The 27737-nt window shown below is 38.3% G+C and overlaps 2 protein-coding genes across 2 annotated transcripts in view; one reads left to right on the forward strand and one right to left on the reverse strand.

Moving 5' to 3' along the window:
• Window positions 1–3798: 3798 nt before the first annotated feature.
• The window catches only part of LOC122010388 (PTI1-like tyrosine-protein kinase 3), a 44119-nt gene continuing 20180 nt past the window's right edge, over window positions 3799–27737 (forward strand). The window contains exon 1 of the mRNA XM_042566904.1: window positions 3799–3996. The gene's annotated coding sequence lies outside the window, so the exon portion shown is untranslated. The remainder of the gene's footprint in view (window positions 3997–27737) is intronic.
• Window positions 15011–18310, reverse strand: LOC122010389. Its single transcript, XM_042566906.1, has 5 exons — window positions 17891–18310; window positions 16809–17765; window positions 15908–16717; window positions 15701–15819; window positions 15011–15621 (listed from the first exon to the last, which is right to left on the reverse strand). The coding sequence occupies exons 3-4, from the start codon at window positions 16560–16562 to the stop codon at window positions 15764–15766; spliced, it is 711 nt and encodes a 236-aa protein (XP_042422840.1). The 5' UTR covers window positions 16563–16717; window positions 16809–17765; window positions 17891–18310; the 3' UTR covers window positions 15011–15621; window positions 15701–15763.

Below are 27737 nucleotides of genomic sequence, written 5' to 3' on the forward strand. Positions count from 1 at the left end.
TACAAAGAAAGATTTCACATATATTAACTTATAAAGTGTAGACGATAGGTTTTACAATTTTGATGAAGTTCTCTACACTAATTCTGAATTTATGATGAAAAGCTCAAACACTCCAAAATAGCAAATTAAATAAAAAGCAATTCATGGAAAACTGAACACAGAAGAATTGTCTTCACTTGACAAGGATTCATACAAACCAACCATCAAATTAATGAAAAATCAATAACAAATAGCTAAATATTTACTATTTTACTTAAAAGACCAATAATCAATCCTTCAAGTTAAAAGGAAAATTAAACTACATAAAAAAAACCCAACCTGGCAACCTAAATTCCTAATAACCTAATCCAACATGAAAATCGTCATCACTTAAAGCTAGCATATATTTGCGTTGTTCTAAAAACCAATCTTGCTGAAATTTCAACCATATAGATCTCCAGTATGCTAGGGCATACGAAGTAAAAACTTTGTACAATTGACAACCCAATAAATAAATCATCAAAATAATTTTGTTCACATTAATTAATATGGAGAGATGGAGGAACACTCACCGTTATGTAGCTATTGAAGATTCTCGAAATTGGAAGTACAAACGGCAAAGAGAGAATTTACGAGCTTTTTTGCAGAGCTAATGGGTTTAGGCAGAGGAGAAGTCATGATTTTTTAAAAATAAAACATGCAGGTAAATAAGTTAAGTGGATTGTGGAATATGGGCCTATTAGGCTATTAATTCTCATTAATACAAACTCTAAAAAATGAGCCCTAAAAAATGTGAGGCCTGAGTCCATTGACTCTGCAGCCTCGTGCAAGGAGCGACCCTGGATTTTATGCTGAATTTATAAAGCAACCAAACAAGTGCATGGACTAATAGTAATCACAACTAGTAGTCCATATACTATGACAAAAGAAAAAAAATCAATTCTATATTTTTAACATCATGACGAAGCAAATATAAAAATTTAGCAACCTTTTTTTCAACACTTGAATTCCTATTGTCTGTTACCCTATTTTTGTGCTTTAATATTTCCCACAAACATCTTAAACTATCCAAACTCACCCTAAGAATACTATGGCATGCATCGCTAGACGTTATAAGATTGTGTAATAAAACACGAGACCTATAAGAAGATTGCCTGGCTTTTCTTTTTTTATCCCTCCCAAATGCCTTTACCCTTTGTTTGGATGGGGTGAGAGAAGGTTTATTAACGAAAGGGGAAGAGAGGGAAAGGGAGGAAAAGTAAAATATTTATATTCTCCTTATTTGGGAGGGATGGAAGGTTCATTAACGTAACATGTGTTATTGTGCTTGGGAGGAAAGTGAGGGTAAAAAAGGTTAAATATATAAAATTACAAAATTACCCTCACTTTTGTTAAAGACTTACGCATTCAAGTGGCAAAAAGGCGATTCACTTGCTCGCAGCACCTCCGCTAACCCGTCCATAGGCCAACATGGAGGAGGTAAATCACATGTCGCTACTAGCATTAGTGCAAGTAGCAAGGCATGGGGGAGGGCATGTTTAGACGTGCCGAGTTTCGACCCCAAGACCTTATATGGCAACAACCCATGCCTTAACCACCGCACCGCCCTGAGGAGACAAGACTTACATGTTCAAGAACCTAGTGCATATTACATATATTTATTGATTAAGCACATTCAAGCAATTATAGCTCATTTGTTAAAGTAAGCGTCGGCACCGAAGTCGACGTCGGCGTTGAAGTCGGCGTCTATGTCGAAGTCGGCATCAACGTCGAAGTTGGCGTTGGCGTCAAAGTCAGCGTCGGCGTCAATGGAGTGCGAGCATCGAGCGGTGCGAGTGTTTTTCATCGCGACGCAAAAGATATCTAAAACAATAATTTTTTAGAATTAATATAATAAAATAGGAATAAAATTAGAACACAAATTTTTTTAGTTTTCCTTATCCTTTCTTACACTCCCAATCGGGGTGTAATAATTTCTTTTGTTTCATGAGCAAGGAATGTTAAATTTTTTCCTTCCTTATCTTTTATTTCCATAGCTCACTTTCTCCTAAACAAGGTTTTAAGTTTCTCCTTTTCCTTCTTTACCCTTCCCTCCCGTTCCATCACATTCTTTCAAATTAATAGTGCGTTACCGAATCGTATAAGCAGGTTGGATGCTTAAATATGTCTGATATCTGAAGGTTAGTAAATCTATTTTTGCAAGTGAATTCTTTTTGGTGGGCATATGAATACAAGAAACAGTTGTAGAAAAATATCTCATCCCTTCACTTGATAAGCATGCAAAGATGAATCAGATCCTTGTGAAGTAAACCTTATCTCATGTGTTATAAAGCAATGTTCCATGTCTGCTCTTTTGGTAAACTGAAAAATATGTGCATACTTGCTTCAAATTAAGAAAAGGTTACATTACATGAAGTCTTAATTAAAAACATGAACTCAAATAGTCATAAAAAAAAACAAGTGACATTCATTGACCTGATTTTTGAAGAAGTATGAATGTGGTAAGAAATCAAATAAAAAATTATGAAGGTAGAAACATTTGACCAGATTGTTATACAACATTGATCACAAACTCCGCCACAAAACAATAGAGGACGTTGTCACACGTTGCCAACCAACGACTATAGACATTGTTGAGAAAAGGCAGAAGATGCTGCTGATGAACGACATAAGATGCCGTCACATGTTGCTGAGGAACGACAGAAGACGCTGCCGAGGAAAGACAGAAGACGTTGCCACAGACACTGTCTCTTTGGGCGGAGAAAAAATGTTGGGGGAAATGGAGAGTTACATAATTATAGGTGTGTATTTCTGTGAGTGAAGAAAGAGAATATGCGTCATTTTTTTTTTTTCCATTTGTTGCTTTCTACCGAATGTAGTGGTGATCAATTTTGGCTTCAAAATAAACCGTTAATGGATTAAGTTTCCTTTTCTCCTAAAATTTTAATAAAGTAAACGGTAAAAACTTTTCGCTGTGGAAAACTTTCCCCAACTTTCCTTTCCGCTCTCCCACGTAAATATAGCGTGAAGGGACCTTCCAACAAACTTTCCATACTAATGAAAGAGAGTCTAAATCAATTGGAAACCCATACTCAAGAAGGCTTAAGAAGGGAGAATCAGATTGTTGCACAATGTCAAGAAGCTCCATCGCAAAATGCAGAGGATCACGCTGCCACATGTTGTCGCGAAACTCCGCCAATCAATGCAAGAGGATATTGAGCAAGCACGACTACAATGCAATCTAGGAGAAAGGAAGTTAGAGGAAAAAAAGAAGGATAAATGAAGTGTCACATGACCCATATTAATTATATAAAGTGTAATTTTGTGAGTGAAGAAAGTGTATTTATTTTATTTTGCATCCATCCATCATTCGATGAAGGGGAGCCTTGGCATAATGATAAAATTATTATCATATGACTAAAAAGTTATATGTTCGAATATTAAAAATAATCTTTTGTAAAAATTAAGGTTAAGACTACATACAAAACCCCGGATGGCGGGAGCAAACATTTATTTATTTTTCACTGTCAAAACTTTTTCGTTTTCCTGTCGTTCCATCATGTAAACAGAGCATTAGCGTTTGCTCTGTATGAGTGATTTTGCTATTTTACCCCTGTTATTTGGTAGGTTCTTGAGGTCATGAGTGCAAGTTTGGAGTGATAGACAGAGGTTAGCAAAAATGACAATGGAGGCATTTGCACAATAAAATCAAAATTTAAGGGTAAAATGGTAAAATTGGAAAGTATAGAGGTATTTTAAATTTTTAATCAAACTGGCCGAGGCAAACTGACAAATTTCCTTTCAAAGCCCGCTGGTACCGCGTGTCGTAAAGCACGCTGAAGAAAGAGACCGTGAAGAACGGAGGGCGGTTGGTTTTGGGAAGAGCTCCGATGGCGTCGCAAGCGACGAGGGGTCGCCGTGGTTTCGATGGCAATCTTTCCTTTTCCCTTCCCCCTTCCTTGCCTCCTGGAAGTCCTAAGCATACTTGTCCAGGTCGCCTCCGATTCCATTGACCAGGTACTCTTCTCCTCGTAATCATTCTTCTTCTTTTTCTTTTTGTTTTTTGAAAAACTTATTCTGATCGTCGTTTAGATATTTGAAGTCTTGGTTACTCTTGATACCTAGGGCATTTCTATCACATTTCGGAATAGATAGATTTTTATTGCTTCCGGGTACTTCCTATGGTTCTTGTCAAGAATGGTTTTCCCCATTTCTTTTTCCTTTATAGGTTTGTTTGCAATGATTGAGCTTTTATTCTTGATCCATTACTGTTTTGTTATGCATCTTATTCCCTTCAAACAAACAAAAAAAAAGTGTTTGTTGTTGAGGTAATTACTTTTTCTATCTGTGCCTTTATTGTAGGGCGAAGCCAAAGATCTATCATTAGGAGGATTTTTCACTTATGAGCAGGTAGATACAAAACTCTACCTCGAGTGCCTCAAGACCTATCTTCTAGACTTGCTCCAAGCCAAAGATCTATATTAACTTACCTTACCCCCACCTTGTCCCACCTATCACATTCCACCTATCACATTCAAGAACTTAATAAACTTAACTTAGTTAGACTATAGCAACTTGGAGCAAGTCAAATGATTGAACCGTAGTGAAACTTCAACATGATTGAACTCGTCTCAACTTACTTTCCTTTGGCTACTTTTCAATGTTGAAGCTAAATTCTAGTGGCTAGCAAACTTTCATAATTTATTTTTTATAGTTTTTATGGTAATAAATTTGGCATAGCACATGGAAACAAAGTCATCAACGAATAGGGTGCCAAATGGAGAAGCTTGACTGGGTGAAGAAGAGCCTATTTTGTGTCTCTCATATACGATAAAGTTGTTCGACTCAGAAACCCTGAGTTTTGAGATCTGTAGGGATTCAATAATGGTGCATAGAAAAGCTTGGAAGCGATAAATGTGCAAATGAAAATGATGGTGAGAATGATAGTAAATGTATTCTTAGAATTAGAGAGGGAATCTAGGAGTGGTGAAAAGTAAAATTGTTAAATTGAGTCTAGAGTAATAGAAGACGTGAATAAGAAGCGGAGGCAACCAAGGAAGAGGAAAAGTGTATGTTGAGGGTGGATGTAGAATAATTGAGCATTGGATCAAATCCAAAAAGGAGCGTCTAAAGTTGAAGGTGAGGAGGTCGGCGGTTCAAACTCCCTTCACTTTTTATAGTTTTGAGGGGTTGCTTGTTTATGTTCTATTGATTGCACCTACTTTCTGGATAGTAGCTACGTTGTTCAAAGTGTGAACAACCAAAAGACTTTATGGCTAGGTGTGGATGATTCACTCTTAAAATTGTCGAGGAGGCTGTAGTGGTGGCTTAACAAGTGGATTACTCTTTTGTTATTTTGGTGACTATCTTCAAATTCACTTTAAGAACTTAGGATTCTCAAGTTCACAGGGAACCTCATAGGTGCCTTGTGATATAAGGAGGTGAGAGGGGATAAGTTAGAATAACATGTAGTCCAAATTGTAGGATCAATTTTGGTGTTGTGGGGAGGTGAATTTTAGCAGAGGAAATACACACAGAAAACACAAACAACAAACCACAGCACAAGAATACAACACAATCACAAGGACACTAATTTTTAACGAGGTTGGACTTGAGAAACCTTTTATGGTATAGTTTACAACAATCTTTACAAAATTTAGATATAAAGCTCAGAGACAAATTAGAATACAAATCACTGCAAGAGAGATAAATAATATTTTACAATGATTTTGATGGCAACGAGATCTGGATCTCATGGATTGGTATGACGCTGATCCTCCCTTCTGATCACTGACATGAAGAAGGATATGGATTTATAGAGATCAAAATCTTTTCACTCAAGTATGAGTTTAGATCTATCAAAGAGACAGAGCAATTTCGCAAAAAGAATAGGAAGGATTAGGGATGACAATGGATAGGATTTGGGTCGAATTTCATATTTCCGTACCCATCCCTATCTATTAAACCCATTCTCATCCCCATACTCATCTCCATACCCATCGGGTATTTAACTTTCATCCCCATCCCTATATCCATTAGCTGACCGACATCCATACTCTACCCATCGTCCTATTACTACCTATAATTTTCTATTTTTTTTTAAAAAAATAAATTATTTCAACGAACTTATGAATATTTATTAAATTCTTAAATTTATGCACTCGTCTGCACTTCCTCATCTCGCGCTCCTTCTATCGGGTGAGGATTTCTCATGGAAAAGAAGATGAGAATATGAGATACGTGTTGGTGATATCGGGTAAAGAGGCAAACTATATGAAGCAGACTAAAATTTTTTCTTTCCCAATAAAAAGCGAGGCTATATATATATATATATATATATATATATGATATCGAGTAGAGTATGATTATGATTTTACCACATTCGACTTCATACCCGAACCCAAAATACCCATACCCGATTACCCGATTATTTAATCGGGTATAAAAAATCCCTCCATACCCTCCTCAATTCAGGTCAGATATTGGATTCCCCATTTAATTTTGGGGAAATTGCCATCCCTACTCAGTATCAATCAACTAAGGTACTATGACTCAACCCATCTATAGATTGAGTTCGCCTAGCTTCGAATCTACCCCTTTCCACGGTTATAAGTTCTCAAAGCTCTCATATTTAGAAATATACCTCGGGTCAAATTGAAGCAACCCTATATCCTACACTTGACAAGATATTCAACGCATGCTGATCTCAAGTGGAAGACTCATCGCGTAACATACCCTAAGACTTTTGATACGGGAAAAACAAAAGTAAAGTTGCATGACATGAGCAAATTTGAAGTTGATGAACTTCTACCAAGAAGATAAGCAACCAACAAATAGACTCCAATCCTTAATTACATAACAAACCAAAGAACCATTTCATAGCATGCGCTCAGGGTCCCCGCACAGCGTGCTATGCTTCCATCTCGTCTCCTCAGCTATTCCGCCCCCACGTCCTCTATTTGATCCTTGGTGACATTTCCCTCACCTGTATCATTTACATCGTGAGTTTACAAACTCAGCAAGTATATTCTGTTAGGACGTTCGGATAGCGGCTAGAGAGGGGGGTGTGAATAGCCGACCTCAAATTATCGTTTCTTCCTACAATTTAGGTTAGCGCAGCGAAAATAAAGAGTAGAAACGAAAATGGAGAAGATCAAACCTCAAACGCGACGATATAACGAGGTTCGGAGATGATACTCCTACTCCTCGGCGTGTCCGTAAGGTGGACGAAGCCTATCAATCCGTCGGTGGATGAGACCCCGGAAAACCGGCTAACAACAACTCCTTCTGGGTGGAGAAACCTCGCCACAAACTCTTTTGCAACAGCAATAAAGGAGTACAAAGAATAGAGCAAGAGACAATGGACAATATGAATGTAAAAACACCCTACCAAGTTAGCTTGTCTTCTCGTTGTTTACTGGAGTCCGTTGATGAAGCAGCAACTTCACGGATCCAACAACAGCAGCTAGAAAACCAGTCGATGGAAGCTCACACGAAGCTTCAGCAGTGGAGAGCTCAACAAAGCTCAGATCGCAGTCTCGTGAGAAAGAGGAACAGCAAGAAACTTCGTCTACTGTAGAGGTCTTATATCCTGCACCAGCGAAGAAGACAAAGAAGAATCCAGAAATCTAGCCGTTGAGTCACAACGGCTAAGCCTGGACCGATCAGGCTCCATCCTGATCGGTCCAGGAGGACCCTGATCGGTCAGTGGACAGATCAGGCTCTAGACTGATCGGTCCCCAGACCGATCAACCAACTCTCTGTGAGAGTTGGCTTCGAAGCCTGATCGGTCTGTGGACCGATCAGGCTATAGGTGGATCGGTCCACAGACCGATCCCCCTACCTTCTCTGCCTCCTGATCGTTTCCTGATCGGTCTGCAGACCGATCAGTTAACCCACAGAAACATTCTGTTTGGTTATTGATCGGTCACCAAACCGATCCAGACAATCAGAGTATCACTGGATCGGTCACCAGACCGATCCAATGCCTTAAAGCTTCCCAGCCCTAAACCCTAAAGCCTTCCCGGTCTAGAGAACGAGCTACCGAGCCCTCTCTGACCTAGTCCGGAGAACGAGCTACCGAGCCCTCTTCGACTTCCACGTTCGGTCCAGAGAACGAGCTACCGAGCCCTCTCTGACTTAGTCCGGAGAACGAGCTACCGAGCCCTCTCCGACTTCATCTGATCCAGAGAACGAGCTCCCGAGCCCTCTCTGACCTAGTCCGGAGAACGAGCTACCGAGCCCTCTCCGACTTCCACGCCTGGTCCAGAGAACGAGCTCCCGAGCCCTCTCTGACCTAGTCCGGAGAACGAGCTACCGAGCCCTCTCCGACTTCCATGTTCGATCCAGAGAACGAGCTCCCGAGCCCTCTCTGACCTAGTCCGGAGAACGAGCTACCGAGCCCTCTCCGACTTCCTCATCTGGTCCAGAGAACGAGCTCCCGAGCTCCCGAGCCCTCTCTGACCTAGTTCGAGTCCTCTCCGACTTCGTCTGGTCCAGAGAACGAGCTCCCGAGCCCTCTCTGACCTGGTCCGGAGAACGAGCTGCCGAGCCCTCTCCGACTTCCCATGCCAAGCTTCCATACTTTGGACTTTTCCCGTGCCAAGCTCCCTGCTTGCACTTTTCCGTGCCAAGTCTCCATACTTGGACTTTTCCCGAATCAGGTCAACTCAAGTCGGGTCAACCATGTCAACCTTGACCAAAGGTTGCACCCACACTCCCAAGTTCCTATTCTTGTCAAACATCAAAATACAACTTCTCTATTCTTGTCAAACATCAAAATATACCTCGAGTCAGGTCAACTCGAGTCGGGTCAACCAGGTCAACCTTGACCTAAGGTTGCACCAACAATCTCCCCCTTTTTGATGTTTGACAAAAACCATAATCAAGTTAGGTTAACCCGATAACACAACTTAGGTTTTCCAATAGTTCTCCAATGTTCTTCCTTGAACATTCTCTAGACATTTCTCCCCCTTTTTGACACACATCAAAAAGAGTGAATCAAGGTTAAGAGTTTCTTCCTAATGAAAGTCCCATACCTTTCATTGAAACCCTTAATTTCCCCCTTGATACTAAAGACAATAATCAACTTAGTGATAATCCCATATCACTCATCTTGACGAGTAAAAACTCCCCCTAAAAGTCAACTCCTGCTTGACCAATAGGTAAAACTCCCCCTAAAGGTCAACTCCCCCTTGACCATTGCACCAACAATGTCTTGGAGAGTTTCAATCCTTTAGAAATCTAAAACACAACTTCCACAGCTGAAATTTCAGACAATCAGTCGAAAATCAGCATTTTGGCACGCTCAGAACTCCTCTGGATCGGTCACTAGACCGATCAGACTTCCCTGGATCGGTCCAGTGACCGATCCAGACCTCCCTGGACCGATCAACATCCCTTCTGATCGGTCCACAAAGCTCTGATAAGAGTTCTGAATTTTTTCTTTCCCTAAATTCAGAAACCCCTAAAAAATTACAGAAAATTCCAAAAATTGTAAAATTTTGAGGATACATTCCTCATAACATATATTATCATGGAAAAATAGTTTTCTATGAAAATAACTTCCATTTTCAAATCTTGATACAAAGTTCGAAAGACTTTGAAATAATTCAAGGTTAATTCATCTTTGTATCAACTTGCTCAATGATGAATGCTATCACTAGAAAAGCTTCATCAAGGTTTTTCAAATCAATTTTGAAATGATTTTAAACCATTCAATTTAGGACCACAATCTTAGGGCTAAATGTACATGACTTGTACACAAGCTTTCCCTATGATCCTCAATTTAGAATTAGGCTCATCTAGGTACAAGAGCTATGCACCTTGATCCTAACTCATAATCCTAATATCTTACACACATCTAAGGTGTATCAAACACATCCAAGTCAATTTTGATGTGAGATATGGGTTTAGGTCATCTTAAGCTAAGTTCTCATGCATTTTCTAAACAACAATTTGATCTCGATTTCAAATTGTGTTTTTATCCTTAAATCAATTTAATTGATCATAAATGGAAGAGATGATGACATGGCATAAAATAATATCATAAGTGAAACCATGTGCCAATGTCATGATGTCATGGCATAAAGTATGAAACTTAAATAAGGCATGACATATAACTAACCTAAGCATTATCATGACATTTCAAATGATAGTAAATTAGATATGATGTCATGACATGGCATATGGCAAACAATATATGGCAAATAACATATAAAGGTATAGAAAATACCTAATTCTAGCTTTAGTTGTCATTTTTGATAATTTTGATCATTTTGTCACAAATTCTATATTCCTAAGTGTAATTGACCTAAAATTATATACTAACGATTTTTAGATCACTATGTGCCAATTAGATTGATCTTAGAAAACTCCTCAAATGTGGTTGGCACATCCTAATCACCTTAGGAATAGTTCATAACTTCATTTTCAAGGCTTGATTACCCCTTGAATATTCCTAAAATGCCACCTTTTGCCATGAGTAGGTTAACTACCTATCCAATTAAGGTTGACACACCCTAAACCATCTAGCGTGAAGGAATCACGCTCCTAGGAACCCAATACCTATTTGAGCTTATTGGGTTCACTAAATATTCACTAGGGATGACTTCCCTAGCAACCCTCCTAATGACCCTCTTAGGCTTTAAAGCCTTGGTCATTTGGGACTCATCAAGATCAACTCTAGGGGTGACTCCCCTTGTGACCTTGGTGATGGTCTTCCTAGCCCTAGGTCTTGTTCCATAATCGAATGGAACATTATGGTAAGAGGGCTTGACCACTTGAGACTTAGGTTTGTGACTCAAACCTCTCATGTCCTTGGGCTTTTGCTTTTGACCCTTAGACCCTAGAGTTGACTTCTCCAAATTCTTAAGAGTCTTTTCTATAGTGTCAAGTCTTGACATCAAGACTTGATTTTCCTTCTCTAATACCTCAAGCTTTAATTTTCCATTTTTCTTTGAGGTATTCCTAGGCATATGTTTAGTTGTTTTGGGATTCCTATCTAGGTTTTCCTTAACCTTAGATGAGTTAATTCTAGGGTTGACATTTCTAGTATCATCCTTACCTAGACTAACATGTTTGGCACCTAAGCACATGTATCGGTTTCTATAGTTATCATGCTTATCATTATTGACAAATGCAATAAAGCTACTAGCATGTTTCTTATTAGAATTGCAATAATGTGCCTTAAAAGATACCTTAGGGTTTGCCTTAGCTCCCCCCATATATGTGCTTGGTCTCTTGTCCTTGTGAGGTTGCCCCCCCTTGGACATTGGCTCCTATAATGTCCCCTTCGCTTGCATTGGAAGCACACCACGTGCTCCTTGCCCTTGCGTATCGGGACTCCGGCTTTCTTGACTTTTGGTGCCGGTGGAGTCTTCCTAATCCTCTTTGGACATTTACTCTTGTAATGCCCATATTCCCTACACTCAAAGCACATTATATGTAATTTACTTGAAATTAAGTTGCTTGAGTTACCTAGGGTTGACGATGGATATACGCTCTCTTCTTCATCCCTTCCGGAGGTAGAGGCTTCTTCTTGCACCCATCTTGATGAAGAACTCTCCTCCTCTTCTTCCTTAGATGTTGAGTAGCCCTCAACTTCTAATTCCATACCTCCATGATGTGAGCTACTTGGCTCACTTGACTCCTCTTCACGACTTGAATTGGAGCTCTCCTCATGGAACTTAGCCAAGTTGTTCCACAACTCCTTGGCATCGTTGTATCCACCTATCTTACACAATATATCATTAGGTAATGAAAATTCAAAGATTTTCGTTACCTCGTCGTTGATTATGGATGGGTGGATTTGTTCCTTCGTCCACTTCTTCTTCTCGAGAGGTTCTCCTCCTTTATCCATCGGAGGAATAAAACCTACTTGTACACAATTCCAATTTTCTAGGTTAGTCATAAGAAAATACTTCATTCTTACCTTCCAATACGCGAAGTCGTCGCGATCGTAGAAGGGTGGAATCGTGATGTCTTCTCCAAGTCGATCCATTCTCTAGCTCGTGCTCCCCGGGTGTTAATCCGACGAAGAGCGACCTCGCTCTGATACCACTTGTTAGGACCTTCGGATAGCGGCTAGAGAGGGGGGGTGTGAATAGCCGACCTCAAATTATCGTTTCTTCCTACAATTTAGGTTAGCACAGCGGAAATAAAGAGTAGAAACGAAAATGGAGAAGATCAAACCTCAAACGCGACGATATAACGAGGTTCGGAGATGATACTCCTACTCCTCGGCGTGTCCGTAAGGTGGACGAAGCCTATCAATCCGTCGGTGGATGAGACCCCGGAAAACCGGCTAACAACAACTCCTTCTGGGTGGAGAAACCTCGCCACAAACTCTTTTGCAACAACAATAAAGGAGTACAAAGAATAGAGCAAGAAACAATGGACAATATGAATGTAAAAATACCCTACCAAGTTTGCTTGTCTTCTCGTTGTTTACTGGAGTCCGTTGATGAAGCAGCAACTTCACGGATCCAACAACAGCAGCTAGAAAACCAGCCGATGGAAGCTCACACGAAGCTTCAGCAGTGGAGAGCTCAACAAAGCTCAGATCGCAGTCTCGTGAGAAAGAGGAACAGCAAGAAACTTCGTCTACTGTAGAGGTCTTATATCCTGCACCAGCGAAGAAGACAAAGAAGAATCCAGAAATCTAGCCGTTGAGTCACAACGGCTAAGCCTGGACCGATCATGCTCCATCCTGATCGGTCCAGGAGGACCCTGATCGGTCAGTGGACAGATCGGACCCTAGGCTGATCGATCTCTAGAGAGTCTGATCGGTCTGTGGACCGATCAGACTATAGGTGGATCGGTCCACAGACCGATCCCCTCCTATCGCTCTCTGAAGTCCATCGCTTCCTGATCGGTCTACAGACCGATCAGTAAACCCAAAGAAACATTCTGTTTGATTACTGATCGGTCACCAGACCGATCCAAACAATCAGAGTATCACTGGATCGGTCACCAGACCGATCCAATGCCTTAGAGCTTCCCAGCCCTAAACCCTAAAGCCTTCCCGGTCTAGAGAACGAGCTACCAAGTCCTCTCTGACCTAGTCCGGAGAACGAGCTACCGAGCCCTCTCCGACTTCCACGTTCGGTCCAGAGAACGAGCTACCGAGCCCTCTCTGACTTAGTCCGGAGAACGAGCTACCGAGCCCTCTCCGACTTCATCTGATCCAGAGAACGAGCTCCCGAGCCCTCTCTGACCTAGTCCGGAGAACGAGCTACCGAGCCCTCTCCGACTTCCACGTCTGGTCCAGAGAACGAGCTCCCGAGCCCTCTCTGACCTAGTCCGGAGAACGAGCTACCGAGCCCTCTCCGACTTCCATGTCCGGTTCAGAGAACGAGCTCCCGAGCCCTCTCTGACCTAGTCCGGAGAACGAGCTACCGAGCCCTCTCCGACTTCCTCATCTGGTCCAGAGAACGAACTCCCGAGCCCTCTCTGACCTAGTTCGGAGAACGAGCTGCCGAGTCCTCTCCGACTTCATCTGGTCCAAAGAACGAGCTCCCGAGCCTTCTCTGACCTGGTCCGGAGAACGAGCTGCCGAGCCCTCTCCGACTTCCCATGCCAAGCTTCCATACTTTGGACTTTTCCCGTGCCAAGCTCCCTGCTTGGACTTTTCCCGTGCCAAGCTCCCTGCTTGGACTTTTCCGTGCCAAGTCTCCATACTTGGACTTTTCCCGAATCAGGTCAACTCAAGTCGGGTCAACCAGGTCAACCTTGACCAAAGGTTGCACCCACACTCCCAAGTTCCTATTCTTGTCAAACATCAAAATACAACTTCTCTATTCTTGTCAAACATCAAAATATACCTCGAGTCAGGTCAACTCGAGTCGGGTCAACCAGGTCAACCTTGACCTAAGGTTGCACCAACATATTCTACTAGTAGGTATAAGAAATAGATGGTAAGACAAGAATGAAACTAGGAAACATGAAGCTTAAACTTACTTACCCATCAAGGAAACAAGGAAAAGAACTATGCATAACTTAGCATGGGATAAACATGACTCAAGTGTCGTAACCATCTTTAGAGCACATTCATTTGGTCAGTATTCATAAACTTTAGAGGTACATCTTAGTAGAACTTACAATCATATAGCCGAAGTTAACATTAGTTGCATCATCATTCATATTTGGAAGGGCCCTCCCCGGAGCTCATCCCAGGGCACCCATCCCGTACTGTCACCACACATGTACATATTCATCCAATTTTCTATATAGCAAGAACATAACTTATTCATTACATATTTACTTGAGGACATTGCTCAGTTCATACCTTAATCATGCATATCTTGAGAAACAAAGGTCAATTCATACTATAACCATGCATATCGGGAGGAAAAATATAGAAAAACAACAACATTAAATGACTCCTAATCCCTTTCCCACAAATCCGTTCCTGAATCGAATCCATTGTGAGGAAACAAAACCCACATTGACTCAACTTACAACCTACTAGTTCAGTCCTGTAATCCCACACTTGAAGAAATGGAAATCTCAATGAATCAAACTCAATCCATCAAATCTGTCCGGAAATACGAAATCAACAAAGAGAAGCATGAGGATCATCAATCTCAGCCTAATACACCAATAAATTTGTCCAGAATTTCATAAACGTCAAGGAAAAGCAAGAACACCGTCAACATAATCCCATTCTTCCCAAATATATCCGGAAAATTCAAAAATACCATAGCAAAGCAAGAACCAGGTTGAAATCACTTCACAACCTAGTATATGTGACCAACAGTATGAATTAACCAAGAGGAAATTATGCAACATCAAAATCAAATCACATTCCTAATTACTGAATCTGTCAGGAATCCAAATCTATCTTAAGGAAGCAAGAACAAACACCGGGAACCATAGTTGTCAATCGCGCGTAGCGCCCTGTAGCGCAAAGGGCGCACATGGCTATAGCGCATAGCGAATAGCGAATAGCGCAGCGAGGGTTATTTGAAAGTATAGCACCACAAGTATATAAATATATAATATATAGTATATAGTAACATCAATTCAATAGTTCATACTTAAATAACAAATATATAGGTTCAACTGTTCAAGGCATATAAAACCTCAATTCTAAAAATAAAAAAAACATAATCTAAAATTCATCTTCATCTTCAACTTCTTCATCAAGATCGAGACCATCTTCTTCATTTGGAATTGCATAACGCTCGGCATCATTCTCCTCTTCACTTTCTTCATCAAAATCGAATTCATCCTCTTCATCTACAAGATCAAGTGTAGTAGATGTTCCTATCGGCCTTTTCCCTCTAGACTTAGATGTGGACGCCTTCGAACTTCCTGTAGGTGTAGATGTGGTCATCTTTGAGGCTCACGTAGATGTAGGGGTCGCTTTCGAGGCCCCTTTGGATTTTCTCAATGTATAAGGAGCTTCATTTACTCCAACAGCATCTGCAACATCTAGCCAAGTCAAATCATCACCATCATGAACAAAGTCAAGCTCTTCATCCTCCAGTCTCCCTACCAACCATTCATTTCCATCATCTACTTCACTCAATATGATAGGATCGATGGCAGCACGACTATCGTATCTACGCTGTTGTACTTAATGAACACCAAATCATTCAGGCGTTTTTGCTCCAATCTATTCCTTTTCTTAGAATGAAGCTGCGCACGAGACATGTGAACGAATTCTTAAAATTTCACAGTAATAAAAAATAAAAAGTGTAATATTATAAAGGCTTACATGTTCAAACACACTCCAATTGCACTCACAACCAGAAGAGCTACAAGTGAGACTGAGTATCTTCTAGGCAAGTCTTCGCAACTTTGGTGTCGAAGCTCCATACGAGTTCCACCATGCAGCTAGTTAATAACAATAGTTATATACTTATATTAGTATTTCTCATTGAATTTATTTCAAAAAAAAAAAGGAGTAAATATATTTTCATACCTGGTGATACAACCTTTCTCATTTGGATTGCAATTTGCTTTCCAAAAAGACCTTCGGCTTGTTTGTATTTTAACAACTCTGTATGTATTGTTCCCTCTGACTCGGGATCATCAGTCAACCTACTGATTGAATTGTACAACCCCATAACTACTTCTTCATCTTGTTCTATCTCAGAATTTGAGTAAAAGAACTCGGGGTTCAAGAAATAACCCGTTGCATGCAAATCTTGATGGAGCTGCAACTGCCACCTATGGTCAATTATCTCAAAAACATCTTTGTACCTATCCTCATTATTACCAAAGGCTTTTGCTATTTTCTCCTTAGCCCTATCCATTGCCTCATAGATATAACCCATGGCAGGCTTCTTCTCCCCATCCACCAACCGAAATACCTCCAATAATGGCCCACCAACTTTCATAGCATAAATGATGGAATTCCAAAATGAAGGCATCAATATAATTTTCTGCGCTTGCTTACCAGTTTGTTCCTTCGCGAATTTGCTTTTACTCCAATTTTCTGAAGTAAACATCTTTCTCAAATTTTGCTTATGCTGCTGAAAGCTTCTCATAGTTAAGAAAGCAGTGGCAAAACGAGTTTTAGCTGGCCTTATAAGGTCTCTTTGGCCGGTGAACTCTCTCATCATGTTCAACAACATAGTTCGATTGTAAATATATCCGTTAACAATGATTGCCCGCTAAAGCGCCCTCTTCAAATCCGGCATTTTGAATATGTCCTCAAACATTAAATCCAAACAATGTGCTGCACACGGGGTCCAATACAAGTTTGGATATTTATCCATCAACTTCTTTCCTGTAAAGAACAAGAGCATAATAGATTAGTTAATCAAACTAATTTATGAAATTGAAAAGATGATGTAAGTTAGTATATTAGATTTTCTCACCAGCAAAAACATTATTCGATGCACTGTCGGTGACCACTTGAACAATATTATGCACCCCAACTTTTTGCACAAACTTGTCAAGCAACTCAAACATCTTCTCACCAGTATGAGAGTAGCTAGATGCATCAACTGATTCAATAAACATGCTGCCTTTTGGGGTATTCACTAAGAAATTGATAAGTGATCTCCCCTTTCTATCTCTCTACCCATCAGCCATTAAAGTACAACCATTCTTCGTCATCTCTTCTTCATTCTGTTTCAAAATCAGCATTGTATGGTTGATCTCTTCTTTCAAAAGAGGTTCTCTCACCTCATGATAACTAGGTGGTTTCATCCCAGGACCATATTGTCCAATTGCTTCAATCATTGGCTTGAAACTATCATATTTGACCGCATTGAATGCGATTCCAGCATCATACATCCACCTTGCAAATTTTTGAGCTGCATCAGACCTAAGTTTTTTTTGAACTTCATTAAATTGGGGTCCTTTGCCACCTTGATTCTTGGCTTCCAGCTTAAAGAAAACATTTATAGGTCCCAATTGCCGAGGTTTTTTGGGCTGTAATATTGACGAGTTGGCCGAGGAAGAAATAGATGTCGACCTCTTTCTACTAGAGGGATCCCTGTGTGAGTCAATATCATCTCCTTGCTCTTCTTGTATGTCAAAAACATCATCAAAGTGAGGTATGAAATCCATGACAGTTTTTTGGGCTAACTTTTCTTAAAAGTGATCTTTCATTTCTTGCTTAACTATTGCTGGGACTTTTGGACAAAGTTTTGTATTTTTAAATCCTCCAACAAGATGTTGTTTGAGCCTTGTTATCCCACCCTTGGTAACTTTTTGGCAAAAGTTGCATATTATTCCATCAACAATCTTGTCTGGGTTGACCATCCTCCCATAATTCCATCCAATATCTTTTTTTTATATCTTCTTGTAAGTTTTCCATCTTTTAAACTCTGAAAAATAAAGAAAAAACAAAACTTTAATCAATGTTTCTAGAATCCAGAAACATTTATTTCAAGATGTGCACACTCATTCATCAAACATGTGCAGATAGAGAGGAATTGGATGTGTTTATTACCTTGTAATATTCAGAAACGAAGCACACAACCAGTAGGAGGAGAAGGTTGTGTAGAGTGGAAGAAGCAGGAGAGCAAGACGAGGCGAGGCAGAGACCAGAGGAGAAGCAGTCGTCCCTTGCGTAGGTTTCTTAGGACAACAACAAGATCGGGAGAAGCAGCCGTCCCTTGCGCAGACCAGAGGAGAAGCATAGGTTTCTTAGGAGAGCAGCGAGATCAGGAGAAGCAGTCGTCCCTTGCGCAGACCAGAGGAGAAGCGCAGGAGAGCAGCGAGATCAGGAGAAGCAGACGCCCCTTGCGCAGACCAGAGGAGAAGCGAGATCAGGAGAAGCAGCTGTCCCTTGTGCAGACCAGAGGAGAAGCACAGGTTTCTTAGGAGAGCAGCGAGATCAGGAGAAGCAGCCGTCCGACCCTTGCGCAGATTCAGCGATCCAGTTTTAAAAAAATAAAAATCGGTAGGGTTTCTTAGGAGGGTTTGAGAGCAGATCCAGGTTTTTTAAAAAATGGGCCTAAAAAAATTATGTAATGGGCCTTTAAAAAATAAGCCTAAAAAATTAGGCAAATGGGCTAAAAAATTAAATCTGTGCTACATTTTGCAATAGCCCTGCTACGGGCGCTATTGCCATCCTCGCTATAGCGAGGATAGCGCCAATAGCGATCGCTATCGTCAAGATCGTTGCGCGTAGCCACTCATCGCCCCAGGCCGTCGCCTCGCCTCGCTATTCGCTATAGCGAGGGCTATTGGGGCTATTGACAACTATGCCGGGAACGATTCTCCACCTTACAATCTGTCCAAAATTTCGAAGGTATCATGAAAACCATAGCAACAATTGATAACAAATCGAAATCTCTATATCTGTCCAAATTCCGAAACCCTCATGAAGAAGCATGACCACATCGAAATCACTCCTGAGAAATCAATATATATTTCAGAAATCGAAACCAACCGGAAAGGAGTAGACCAACATCGAACTCGATCTCAATTCACCCAAATCTGTTGCAGAAAACCGAAAGAACTACATGAAGAAGCAAGGAGAACAATGAAAATCAATTTGCAACCTACTCAACCCCTTGGACACCCTAGAACGACCCCTCCAAGGTGTCTCTCTCCTACCTCACCGATTCCATACCTACATAAGGGAATATACTTGCCTTTTTCCTACGGTTTGGTGGAGCAGTCCAGCTTCATGAGAAGAGTACTTGAGAAGCGGTGGAGAGGGGCTAGGGCACTGTTGCGTCGATGGTTGGGCTATGCTCGGGCCGATCTGAGAGAAATGGGAAGAGAGAGAAAGGGGTCTGCTGCCTGTAGCTCATGGTAGAAGAAGGCTGGCGGTGGAGTAAGGGCTCACTGCAGTCGGTGTCGGGCCGTGGTGGTCGGCGGCGGATCGGAAGGAGGAGATAGGCACGGGGTGTATGAGGAAAAGAGAATGAACTTGGTTTATATACTTAGGGTTGATATGTTAAAATTTAATTAATCAACTTCCACTTAATTGCTATTTAAAACAGGCTTTTCCCAAGCCTAATAGACATATTCCCTTAAAACATATCATACGAATTCGTTTTAAATCCCAAAAATTTCTAAAAATTTGTAGAAAATTTTATAATTAAATTTCTTAATTAACATCTATTATTTTATTTTTTAACCTAGCTCGTGAGACCTTACACAAATGACCTCCATGCCAATTAGACTTCCGTGCCTTCTTCCTCTATTTAACATCTAGGTCCTTGCATGCTAGAACTTTGTTGTCAAGACCCTTCTTGGACTTTACTTGCTTGTATTTCATTTGCCTATCATCTAACCTTCTATTTACTTGTCAAGTAATTTGCACCTGCATACTTGACACACCACATTAGATTGCCATGATCATTTAACATAAACATAGTTTAAACATCAAAATCGTGCAACTCACATGCTTGCATGGATTGTATCAATAATCTCCCCTTTTGATGTGACAACGACGCAACATAGCAAAAGTATATATATACGATCCTCAATCCTAATTGTCAATTCTCGCCCAGAGAAGGAAATTGCAAATTATATTAACTCAAAAACTTATCCATTACATGAGATCTTGTCCCCTTATTATAATTTAATAGCATTACTTATTCTTTATAAAATAAAAGAAATTTCTAATAAAACTTGACTAACTCTTTCAAAAATAAATAAAACTTTTAAAAGTTCCAAGTTCCAACAAATTGTAAAAATTAACAACTTAGACAACTTTGTGATAAATCCTTAATTATCCTGACTAGCTCTTTAAAAAAGAAATAAAATAACTTTTTAAAAGTTTCAACAAATTATGAAAATTAACTACTTGAACAACTTTAAATAATTCTAAATAGAATTAAATTCTTAATTGCTCAACAATCACTATGAGAGGCAGGCAACTGGTGTTGGTTCAGAAGTGACAAGAGAAGGGGAGGCAGGTGTCGAAGTCGCAAGAAGCAATGATAAAAATATAATATTATTAAATAGTAATATGAATTTCTAACCTTATATTAATACAGTTAACATAATTAAATGTGATCGAACCAAACTTTTATATATATAAATTCGGTTTCATTTTAAATAGACCAAAATAAATTCAAATTGAGTATGGTTTAAACCCATTTCGTCCTATTAATCATATCTATTTGGTAAGCTCCATTTAACCCTAAACTAAAACCTACTTGACTATAAAACTTAAAATATTAGTTTCATTAAACTTAATTAGTTATTTTATTTAAAAAAAACTAGTTTAAGATATACAAATTTAAGTAGAATAAATTTCCTAAAATTCTAAAAATTTTGAATCATTTTTTTAGTCCACTTAACAAGTATAATTAAATGATAGAATTTAAAATTATTTCACAGCATCTAAATTTTTTTATTTAGATTTTTATCAAGCAAAATATAGAAGAGTGATATTTAATATTCTATTAAATGCTCATAAATAAATTTCAAACATAATTACATAAATTAGTAAAAGCTTCTCAGGCTCGGCTTTTAAATTTGAAAATACTCTAATTTTGATGAATTTGAAAGTAAAGCATGCTAAGTTTATAGTTGACTAGAAAGTTCTCATTTGTTTTGTTGTTTTACTGCCAAAAATTGAATAAATTATAAATGTAAATTTTTATAAAATGAAAGAAATATAACTAAAGCTAAAAATTAAATTTAAAGATTATAAACATTTTTAATTATAAAAACTGAGATAATTAAATTAATCAACAAAGATAATTAAAAATTCTATACAACAACAACTAAGCCTTATCCCACTAGGTGGGATCGACTATATGGATCTTTTTATGTCATTGAACTCTATCTCTAACTATATTATCATCTATATTTAAATAAAGTTTATCTTGTTTTATCGTTACTAACCAAGTCTTTTTTAGTCTTCCTCTTCCTCGTTTGATATGTGTGTTTGTCATAGTGACATCGCCTAACTAGAACATTTATTGGTCGTCTAAGTACATGCCCATATCATCTTAAACGTGTCTCTAGGAGTTTTCCCTCAATAAATTCAGCTCCAACTTTTGCTCTAATGCTCTAATTTCTTATTCTGTCCATTCTCGTATGTCCACACATCCACTTTAACATCCTCATCTATGCAACTCTCATCTTCTGCTCATGTGCTCGAGTCATAGCCCAACATTCAGCTCCATATAACATAGCAGGTCTAACCGCGGTTTTGAAGAATTTTCCTTTAAATTTTAGAGGTACTTTACGATCACATAAAACACCCGACGCTCTCCTCCATTTCAACCATCTTGCTTGTATTCTATGTAAGACATTTCTCTCAATCCCTCCATCATTTTGCAAAACTAATCCTAAATATCTAAACCTCTCGGTTTCGGGCAACTCATCGTCTCCTATTTTAACAATTGTCTCATTATATCTAATATTGCTAAACTTAAATTCCATATATTCTATTTTTATTCTACTAAACCTAAAACCTTTCCCTTTTAGTATTTCCGTAAGATTCTAGTTTAACATTTACCCCTTCACGTGTTTCATCTACCAAAACAATATCATCTACAAACAACATGCATCATGGTACTGTGTCTTGAATATGTGCAGTGAGTTCATCCATAATTAGTGTAAAAAGATAAGGACTTAGAGCTGATCCTTGATGTAACCCTATCTTTTTGGAAATGCTTCATTCACTCTACTTGAGGTCTTTACTCTAGTCGTTACATTCTCATGCGCATCCTTAATTAGTTCAATATATGTTACGTTACTTCTCTCTTTTCTAGCATTCTCTGTATAATTTCTCTTGGGATTCAATCATAAATTTTTTCTAAGTTAATAAATACCATGTGTAGATCTTGTCTTTACTCCCGATATTATGCAATTAATTGTCTAAGAGGATGCATAGCTTCTATTGTCGATCTTCCAAGCATAAACCCAAATTAATTTTCAGCCACCGTGGTCTCCTTCCATAATATTTTTTCTATTATTTTTTTCCAAAGTTTCACGGTATGACTCATTAGTTTAATACCCTTATAGTTTGCACAATTTTGTATATCTCCCTTATTCTTATATAAGGGAACTAGAGTACTTATCTTCCATTGATCAGACATTTGTTTTGTTTTCAATATCATGTTAAATAATTTTGTAAGCCATTCAATACCTTATTTCCCTAAGCACTTCTGTACCTCTATCGAAATATCATCTGGTCCAATGACTTTTCTATTGTGCATCCCATTTAAAGCTTGTTCTACATCTGAAGTTGAACTCTATGATAAAAATTAAAATTTCTATACTCATTTGACCTACTTAAATTATCTAATTTAAGTTGATCACCTAAACCTTTATTAAAAAGTTGATGAAATTACCTCTTCCACCGTTCTTTTATTTCTCCCTTGTTTACTAGTACCATATTACATTAATTTTTAATACATTTTATTTGGATAAGATCTCTTGTCTTCCTTTCTTTCACTTTAGCTATTCTTTAAATGACTCTTTCTTCTTCCTTTGTATCCAATTTTTGATATAATCATTCAAAAGTTTCATTCTTTGCTTCATTCACTACTCTCTTAGCTTCTTTCTTGTCTATTGTATATTTTTTTAGGTTTTTCTCATTCTTACAAATATATAATTCCTTATAAGCTATTCGTTTTTCCTTCACTTGTACTTTCTCATTCCACCATCAAAATTCTTTACTTAGTGGTGCATGCTCCTTTAACTCAGCGAGTATACTCTTAGCTACTATTTTCAATTTTGATACCATCTTATCCCATATTGTATTAGAATCACCGTATGTTTCACCTATTGCTTGTACTCCTACCTTCTCCTTGAATATATTTTGTTTCTTATCCTTTAACTTCCACCACTTAATTCTAGGAGCCGTACATATTTTCTTTCTATTGATATTATACTTGAGGCGTATATCCAACACTATTAACCTATGTTGGGTAGCTAAGCTTTCTCTAGGAATAACTTTGCAATCTTTACAAATCTTTCTATCCTTCTTCCTAATTATAAGAAAGTCAATTTGTGATTTATTATTCCTACTTTTGAATGTGACTAAGTGTTCTTTTCTTTTATTAAAAAACATATTAGCTAATATAAGGCCATATGCTATCGTAAAATCTAATATAGTTTTTCATTCCTCATTTCTCGTTCAAATCCATAATCCCATGTACCCTCTCATATTCCTCATTTTTCTCTCTAACATGCTCATTTAGATCACCTCTTATTAAAATCATTTCATTTGGCGGAATGTTTTGTAATATTTCATCTTAGTCGTCCCCAAACCTTGATTTTGTAGCTTCATCTAATCCTACTTGCGGTGCATATACGCTAATTATATTCATAGTTTCTTTCGCCACTATTATCTTATGGGTTATAATTCTATTCCCTTTTCTAACTACTCCTACAACTTCATCCTTTAACGAACTATCTACAATAATACCCATTCCATTTCTTGCTTTATTCTTTCCTGTGTACCATAACTTAAAATCCGAGTTCTCTATCAATTTTGGCTACTCACCTACGCATTTTGTCTCTTGTACACACAAAATACTAATTCTTCTCCTAATCATCATATCTACTACTTCCATTGATTTACCGGTGAGGGTTCCCATATTCCATGTTCCAAATCTTAAATTATTAGTTTTCCTATCACATTTGTCCTTGTCCAACCTATGGTGTGAGAATTCTTACTTATTTAATACTACACCTAAGCTCATGGAGATGTAGCCGTTCTTGCTTATAGTTAGACCCTGTAACGCGAACTCTTGCATATTTAGTACTACACTCGAGTTCTGAAAATGTAGTGGTTCTTGCCGAGATGTTACAGTCGGACCCTGTAATGCGTTCCTTTCGAGGAATAACGTAGTATTAGCACAATAGTTTAATGGATCAATTTATTGAATATTTGCCATAATTTTAACTCTGGCGGACAACCTAACGCAACCCTCCTCCTTATCCGGACTTGGGACTGGCCATGACTAGGTCGTCACGGGCGGAGTTATAATTAAAAATTCTATAGATTAAGTAAAATTAATTATATTATTATTAATTCAATTAAATAAATATCAAAATCGTATCGACATTACATGATATGTTGTCGAATTGTATCATTCTATTCAAACACCAAAACATTGACATGTCTTGATATTCTAAACCTTGTTTAAACTCTTTGCCAAACCTATCAAAACATTACGGTTGAGCACGATCACTTAGGACATGATTGTACTAACATCATTAACATGTATGCATGACATTGTCTACAATATATACTTTGATGGTATTAATTGCTTTTTTACCTTTATCATCTTCCAATCACTCTTTCTATTGTTTGATGGCTTGCCCTTCTCTCAATCCACTATAATAGCTAACTTTGCTACGTCAACATATCTAATATTCACATTTGCTACAAGTAAAAACTTAACTCACATGGAATCCCTAAATTGAGAACCCCTTGATGCTTACTGAGGATCTTATGCACTAACTATTTCACCTACTACGAAGCCCTTGGGTATCACTCCAAAATCTAACAACTTGTACTTATAATCCCACTTGTTGGAATCGTAAGTGCCTCTAATACTACGAAAAGAGGTTGAATACCACTCTAGCATCAATTATGAGAATATGTTGTGCCAAATTACACTCTTATAGATCAAATCTGAAACCTCTTGAATGGTATAACCTCCACCATAGGTTTAGTCAGGGAATTGTCTTAATAGAATAGCAAAACACCTAAGAAGAACTAAAGAAATTTAACATGATTCAGTTATTGAGAGAATCCTAATTTATAATAATATAAGAAAAAATATAATGTACAGCAGATATATCAATGTTGACACCTTGTACATTGATAGAGAAACATTGACGCCCAAGCAAAATTATTTCTCTCTCAGCCAACCCTGTACACCTCTCTCCACATTAATAGAGAAATAATGGAAAATTGTACCTCTAGTGAAACAACCTGAAACCTCATCCCCTTATAGCTTTCAAAACAAGTCGTGCAAAACCCTTAATAAATACAAAAATTAACTTCGTAGTCGTGTATCTCAAAATATGTTCAACTAGCAATAAGTAAAACAAATTTTTGTTTGAACATCATAATCAATAGTGTAAATAAATACCTAAAGACCCGATTGTGCACCCATCCACATTAAGGAATCTATGACATTTCAACAATTATATCGACTCCGAAAAGAAAACTCAATAGTCTAATGCGGAGAATAACATAAACTAAAAAAGAAAAATAAAAAAAAAAAGACAAGGTCATCGAGTGTGCACTGCCTAGTACAAGCTAGCTCATCCATCAAGACCCTTTGTCTCCTCATTATATACACCATATGGATTTAGTGAGTCAAAAGACTTAGCAAGTTCAAACATTTTATAGCAAAAAAATGAACATACATTCACAAGCTTTTCAACATATATATTTTTAAGAAAATACCTTGAACATTTAAAATTTAAACCTTGCTGACATTTAACCCCATGGATCTTCAAACTTTAATAAAAGAACATCAGACATTAACTTTCAACATCAAAATATTTAAGTGAGTTTATATCATTGAATATGTCTCCTTTTTCCTCAACCTCTATTTGTTTAGCCAAACTTTTATCCTAGTACTAGGTTGGTAAGGTTCACCAGACCCTCCTTAAGCTGGATTCCCAAACTTCTTTTATTTTGGTAAGATTCACCGGACCCTTTTTAAGCTGGATTCCCAAACCTCTTTTGTTTTGGTAAGGTTCACTGGACCCTTCTTAAATCAAATTCCCAAACCTTTTTTATTTTGGTAAGATTCATCGGATCTTTCTTAAGCCGGATTCCCCTACCCGTCACATTGTTACATATAGTTCACATTATTAAAACAAGACATTATTACTTTTCATGGATAGAAAGACATTGCTAAATAAAAAAAAAATGATTTATTTGCATGCTAAAACAAACAGCCAACTTGCGTGCATCAACATCCTACTAACAATTATGATAATAGCGTTCGAGGTGCTAATAGATGGAAAGTAAATAAAAATAGAAATGTTGTGATAAGGATCGTGTCCCCGTGCCCTCCCATCCCCTTCCGTGTCTCTAAGGCAGCGACAATTCCTAACTATTTTCAGCAATGAACTTAAATCCAAAGGCCGACAAATCTACGACAAAACTTCACCCCCACACCTCTAAGGCGGCAGCAACTTCACAGAAATTCCAGCAATAAATTTTCAAACCAAACGTCAATAAATTTGTATCAAGAATCTCACCTCCACACCTCTAAGGCGGCAACAATTTCAAAGAAAATCCAGCCACAAATTTTCAAACCATACGTCGACAAATCTGCATCAAAAACCTCACCTCCACACCTCTAAGGTGGCAACAATTTCACAAAAAGTTCAGCTGCGAATTTTCAAATCATACATCGACAAATCTGCATCAAAAACCTCACCCCCACACCTCTAAGGTGGCAGCAATTTCACAAAAATTCCAGCAACGAATTTTCAAACATTGACAAATCTATATAAAAAACCTCACCCACACCCCTAAGGTGGTAGCAATTTCATAGAAATTCCAGCCACAAATTTTCAAATCAAACATTGACAAATCTGCATCAAAAACTTCACCCCCACACCTTTAAGGTGATAGCAATTTCACAGAAATTTCAGCCACGAATTTTCAAACTAACGATTAACAAATCTGTATCAAAAACCTCACTCCAACCTTGTAAGGTAGCAGCAACTTCACGAAAATTCCAACATCAAAATTTCCAAGTAAAAAGGTCGTAGAACTTGATCAAAACATCGTAGCGATTGAAACATATTCGTTATCCATAAAACATGCATCAAACATCAAAACATATAGTGTAGAAACAAATGTTAGAAATCTTGCCTTGGTGTTTTGCGTACGGAAGATAACCTGCGAGACATAGGGAAAAAAAATGACCTTAAGCGTCCTGACGAGATTCTTCCGCTATCTCCTCCAAAGTTGCTAGGGTTCGGATGGGGGTGTGGGGAGGCCGACGGCTTCAAGGTGAGGGGAAAGGGAAAAATCCAAAAAAAGAAAAGCCAAGGCATGTATTTAAAAGGGTAAGCCAGGTCGGGTTGCTAACCAATTGGGCCGAGTTCGTTAACATATTAAACCTTTTAGGATCAATCCGTAACACAAATCTTGATTTATTTAAGTGCTAGTGCTCTACTTCTCGTGTATCAAAAGCACTTCTCAAGATGAAAAATTTCTCTTTCTACAAGCAATATAGTCTCCCTAGTATTCAAACGAACCCCACAATATCTTCTAGATTTTAAATTGCTCCTTTGATAAGAAAATTGGCATCCCTAGCCATCACCATACAAAAAATCATGTTGAAAGCCACTGGGAAAAACTCTAAGATAATGTTTTCTTGGCACCTGGGTTA

This window comes from Zingiber officinale, chromosome 8A (assembly GCF_018446385.1).
Source record: "Zingiber officinale cultivar Zhangliang chromosome 8A, Zo_v1.1, whole genome shotgun sequence".
Classification (NCBI taxonomy): domain Eukaryota; kingdom Viridiplantae; phylum Streptophyta; class Magnoliopsida; order Zingiberales; family Zingiberaceae; genus Zingiber; species Zingiber officinale.

Excerpts from the sequence above, each read along its gene's own strand:
- LOC122010389 (XM_042566906.1), bottom strand. The coding sequence starts at position 16,562 with ATGTTGTTGAACATGATGAGAGAGTTCACCGGCCAAAGAGACCTTATA. Across the intron at positions 15,820-15,907 it reads GAGAAAGGTTGTATCACCAG|CTGCATGGTGGAACTCGTAT; the intron begins GTATGAAAATAT and ends GTTATTAACTAG.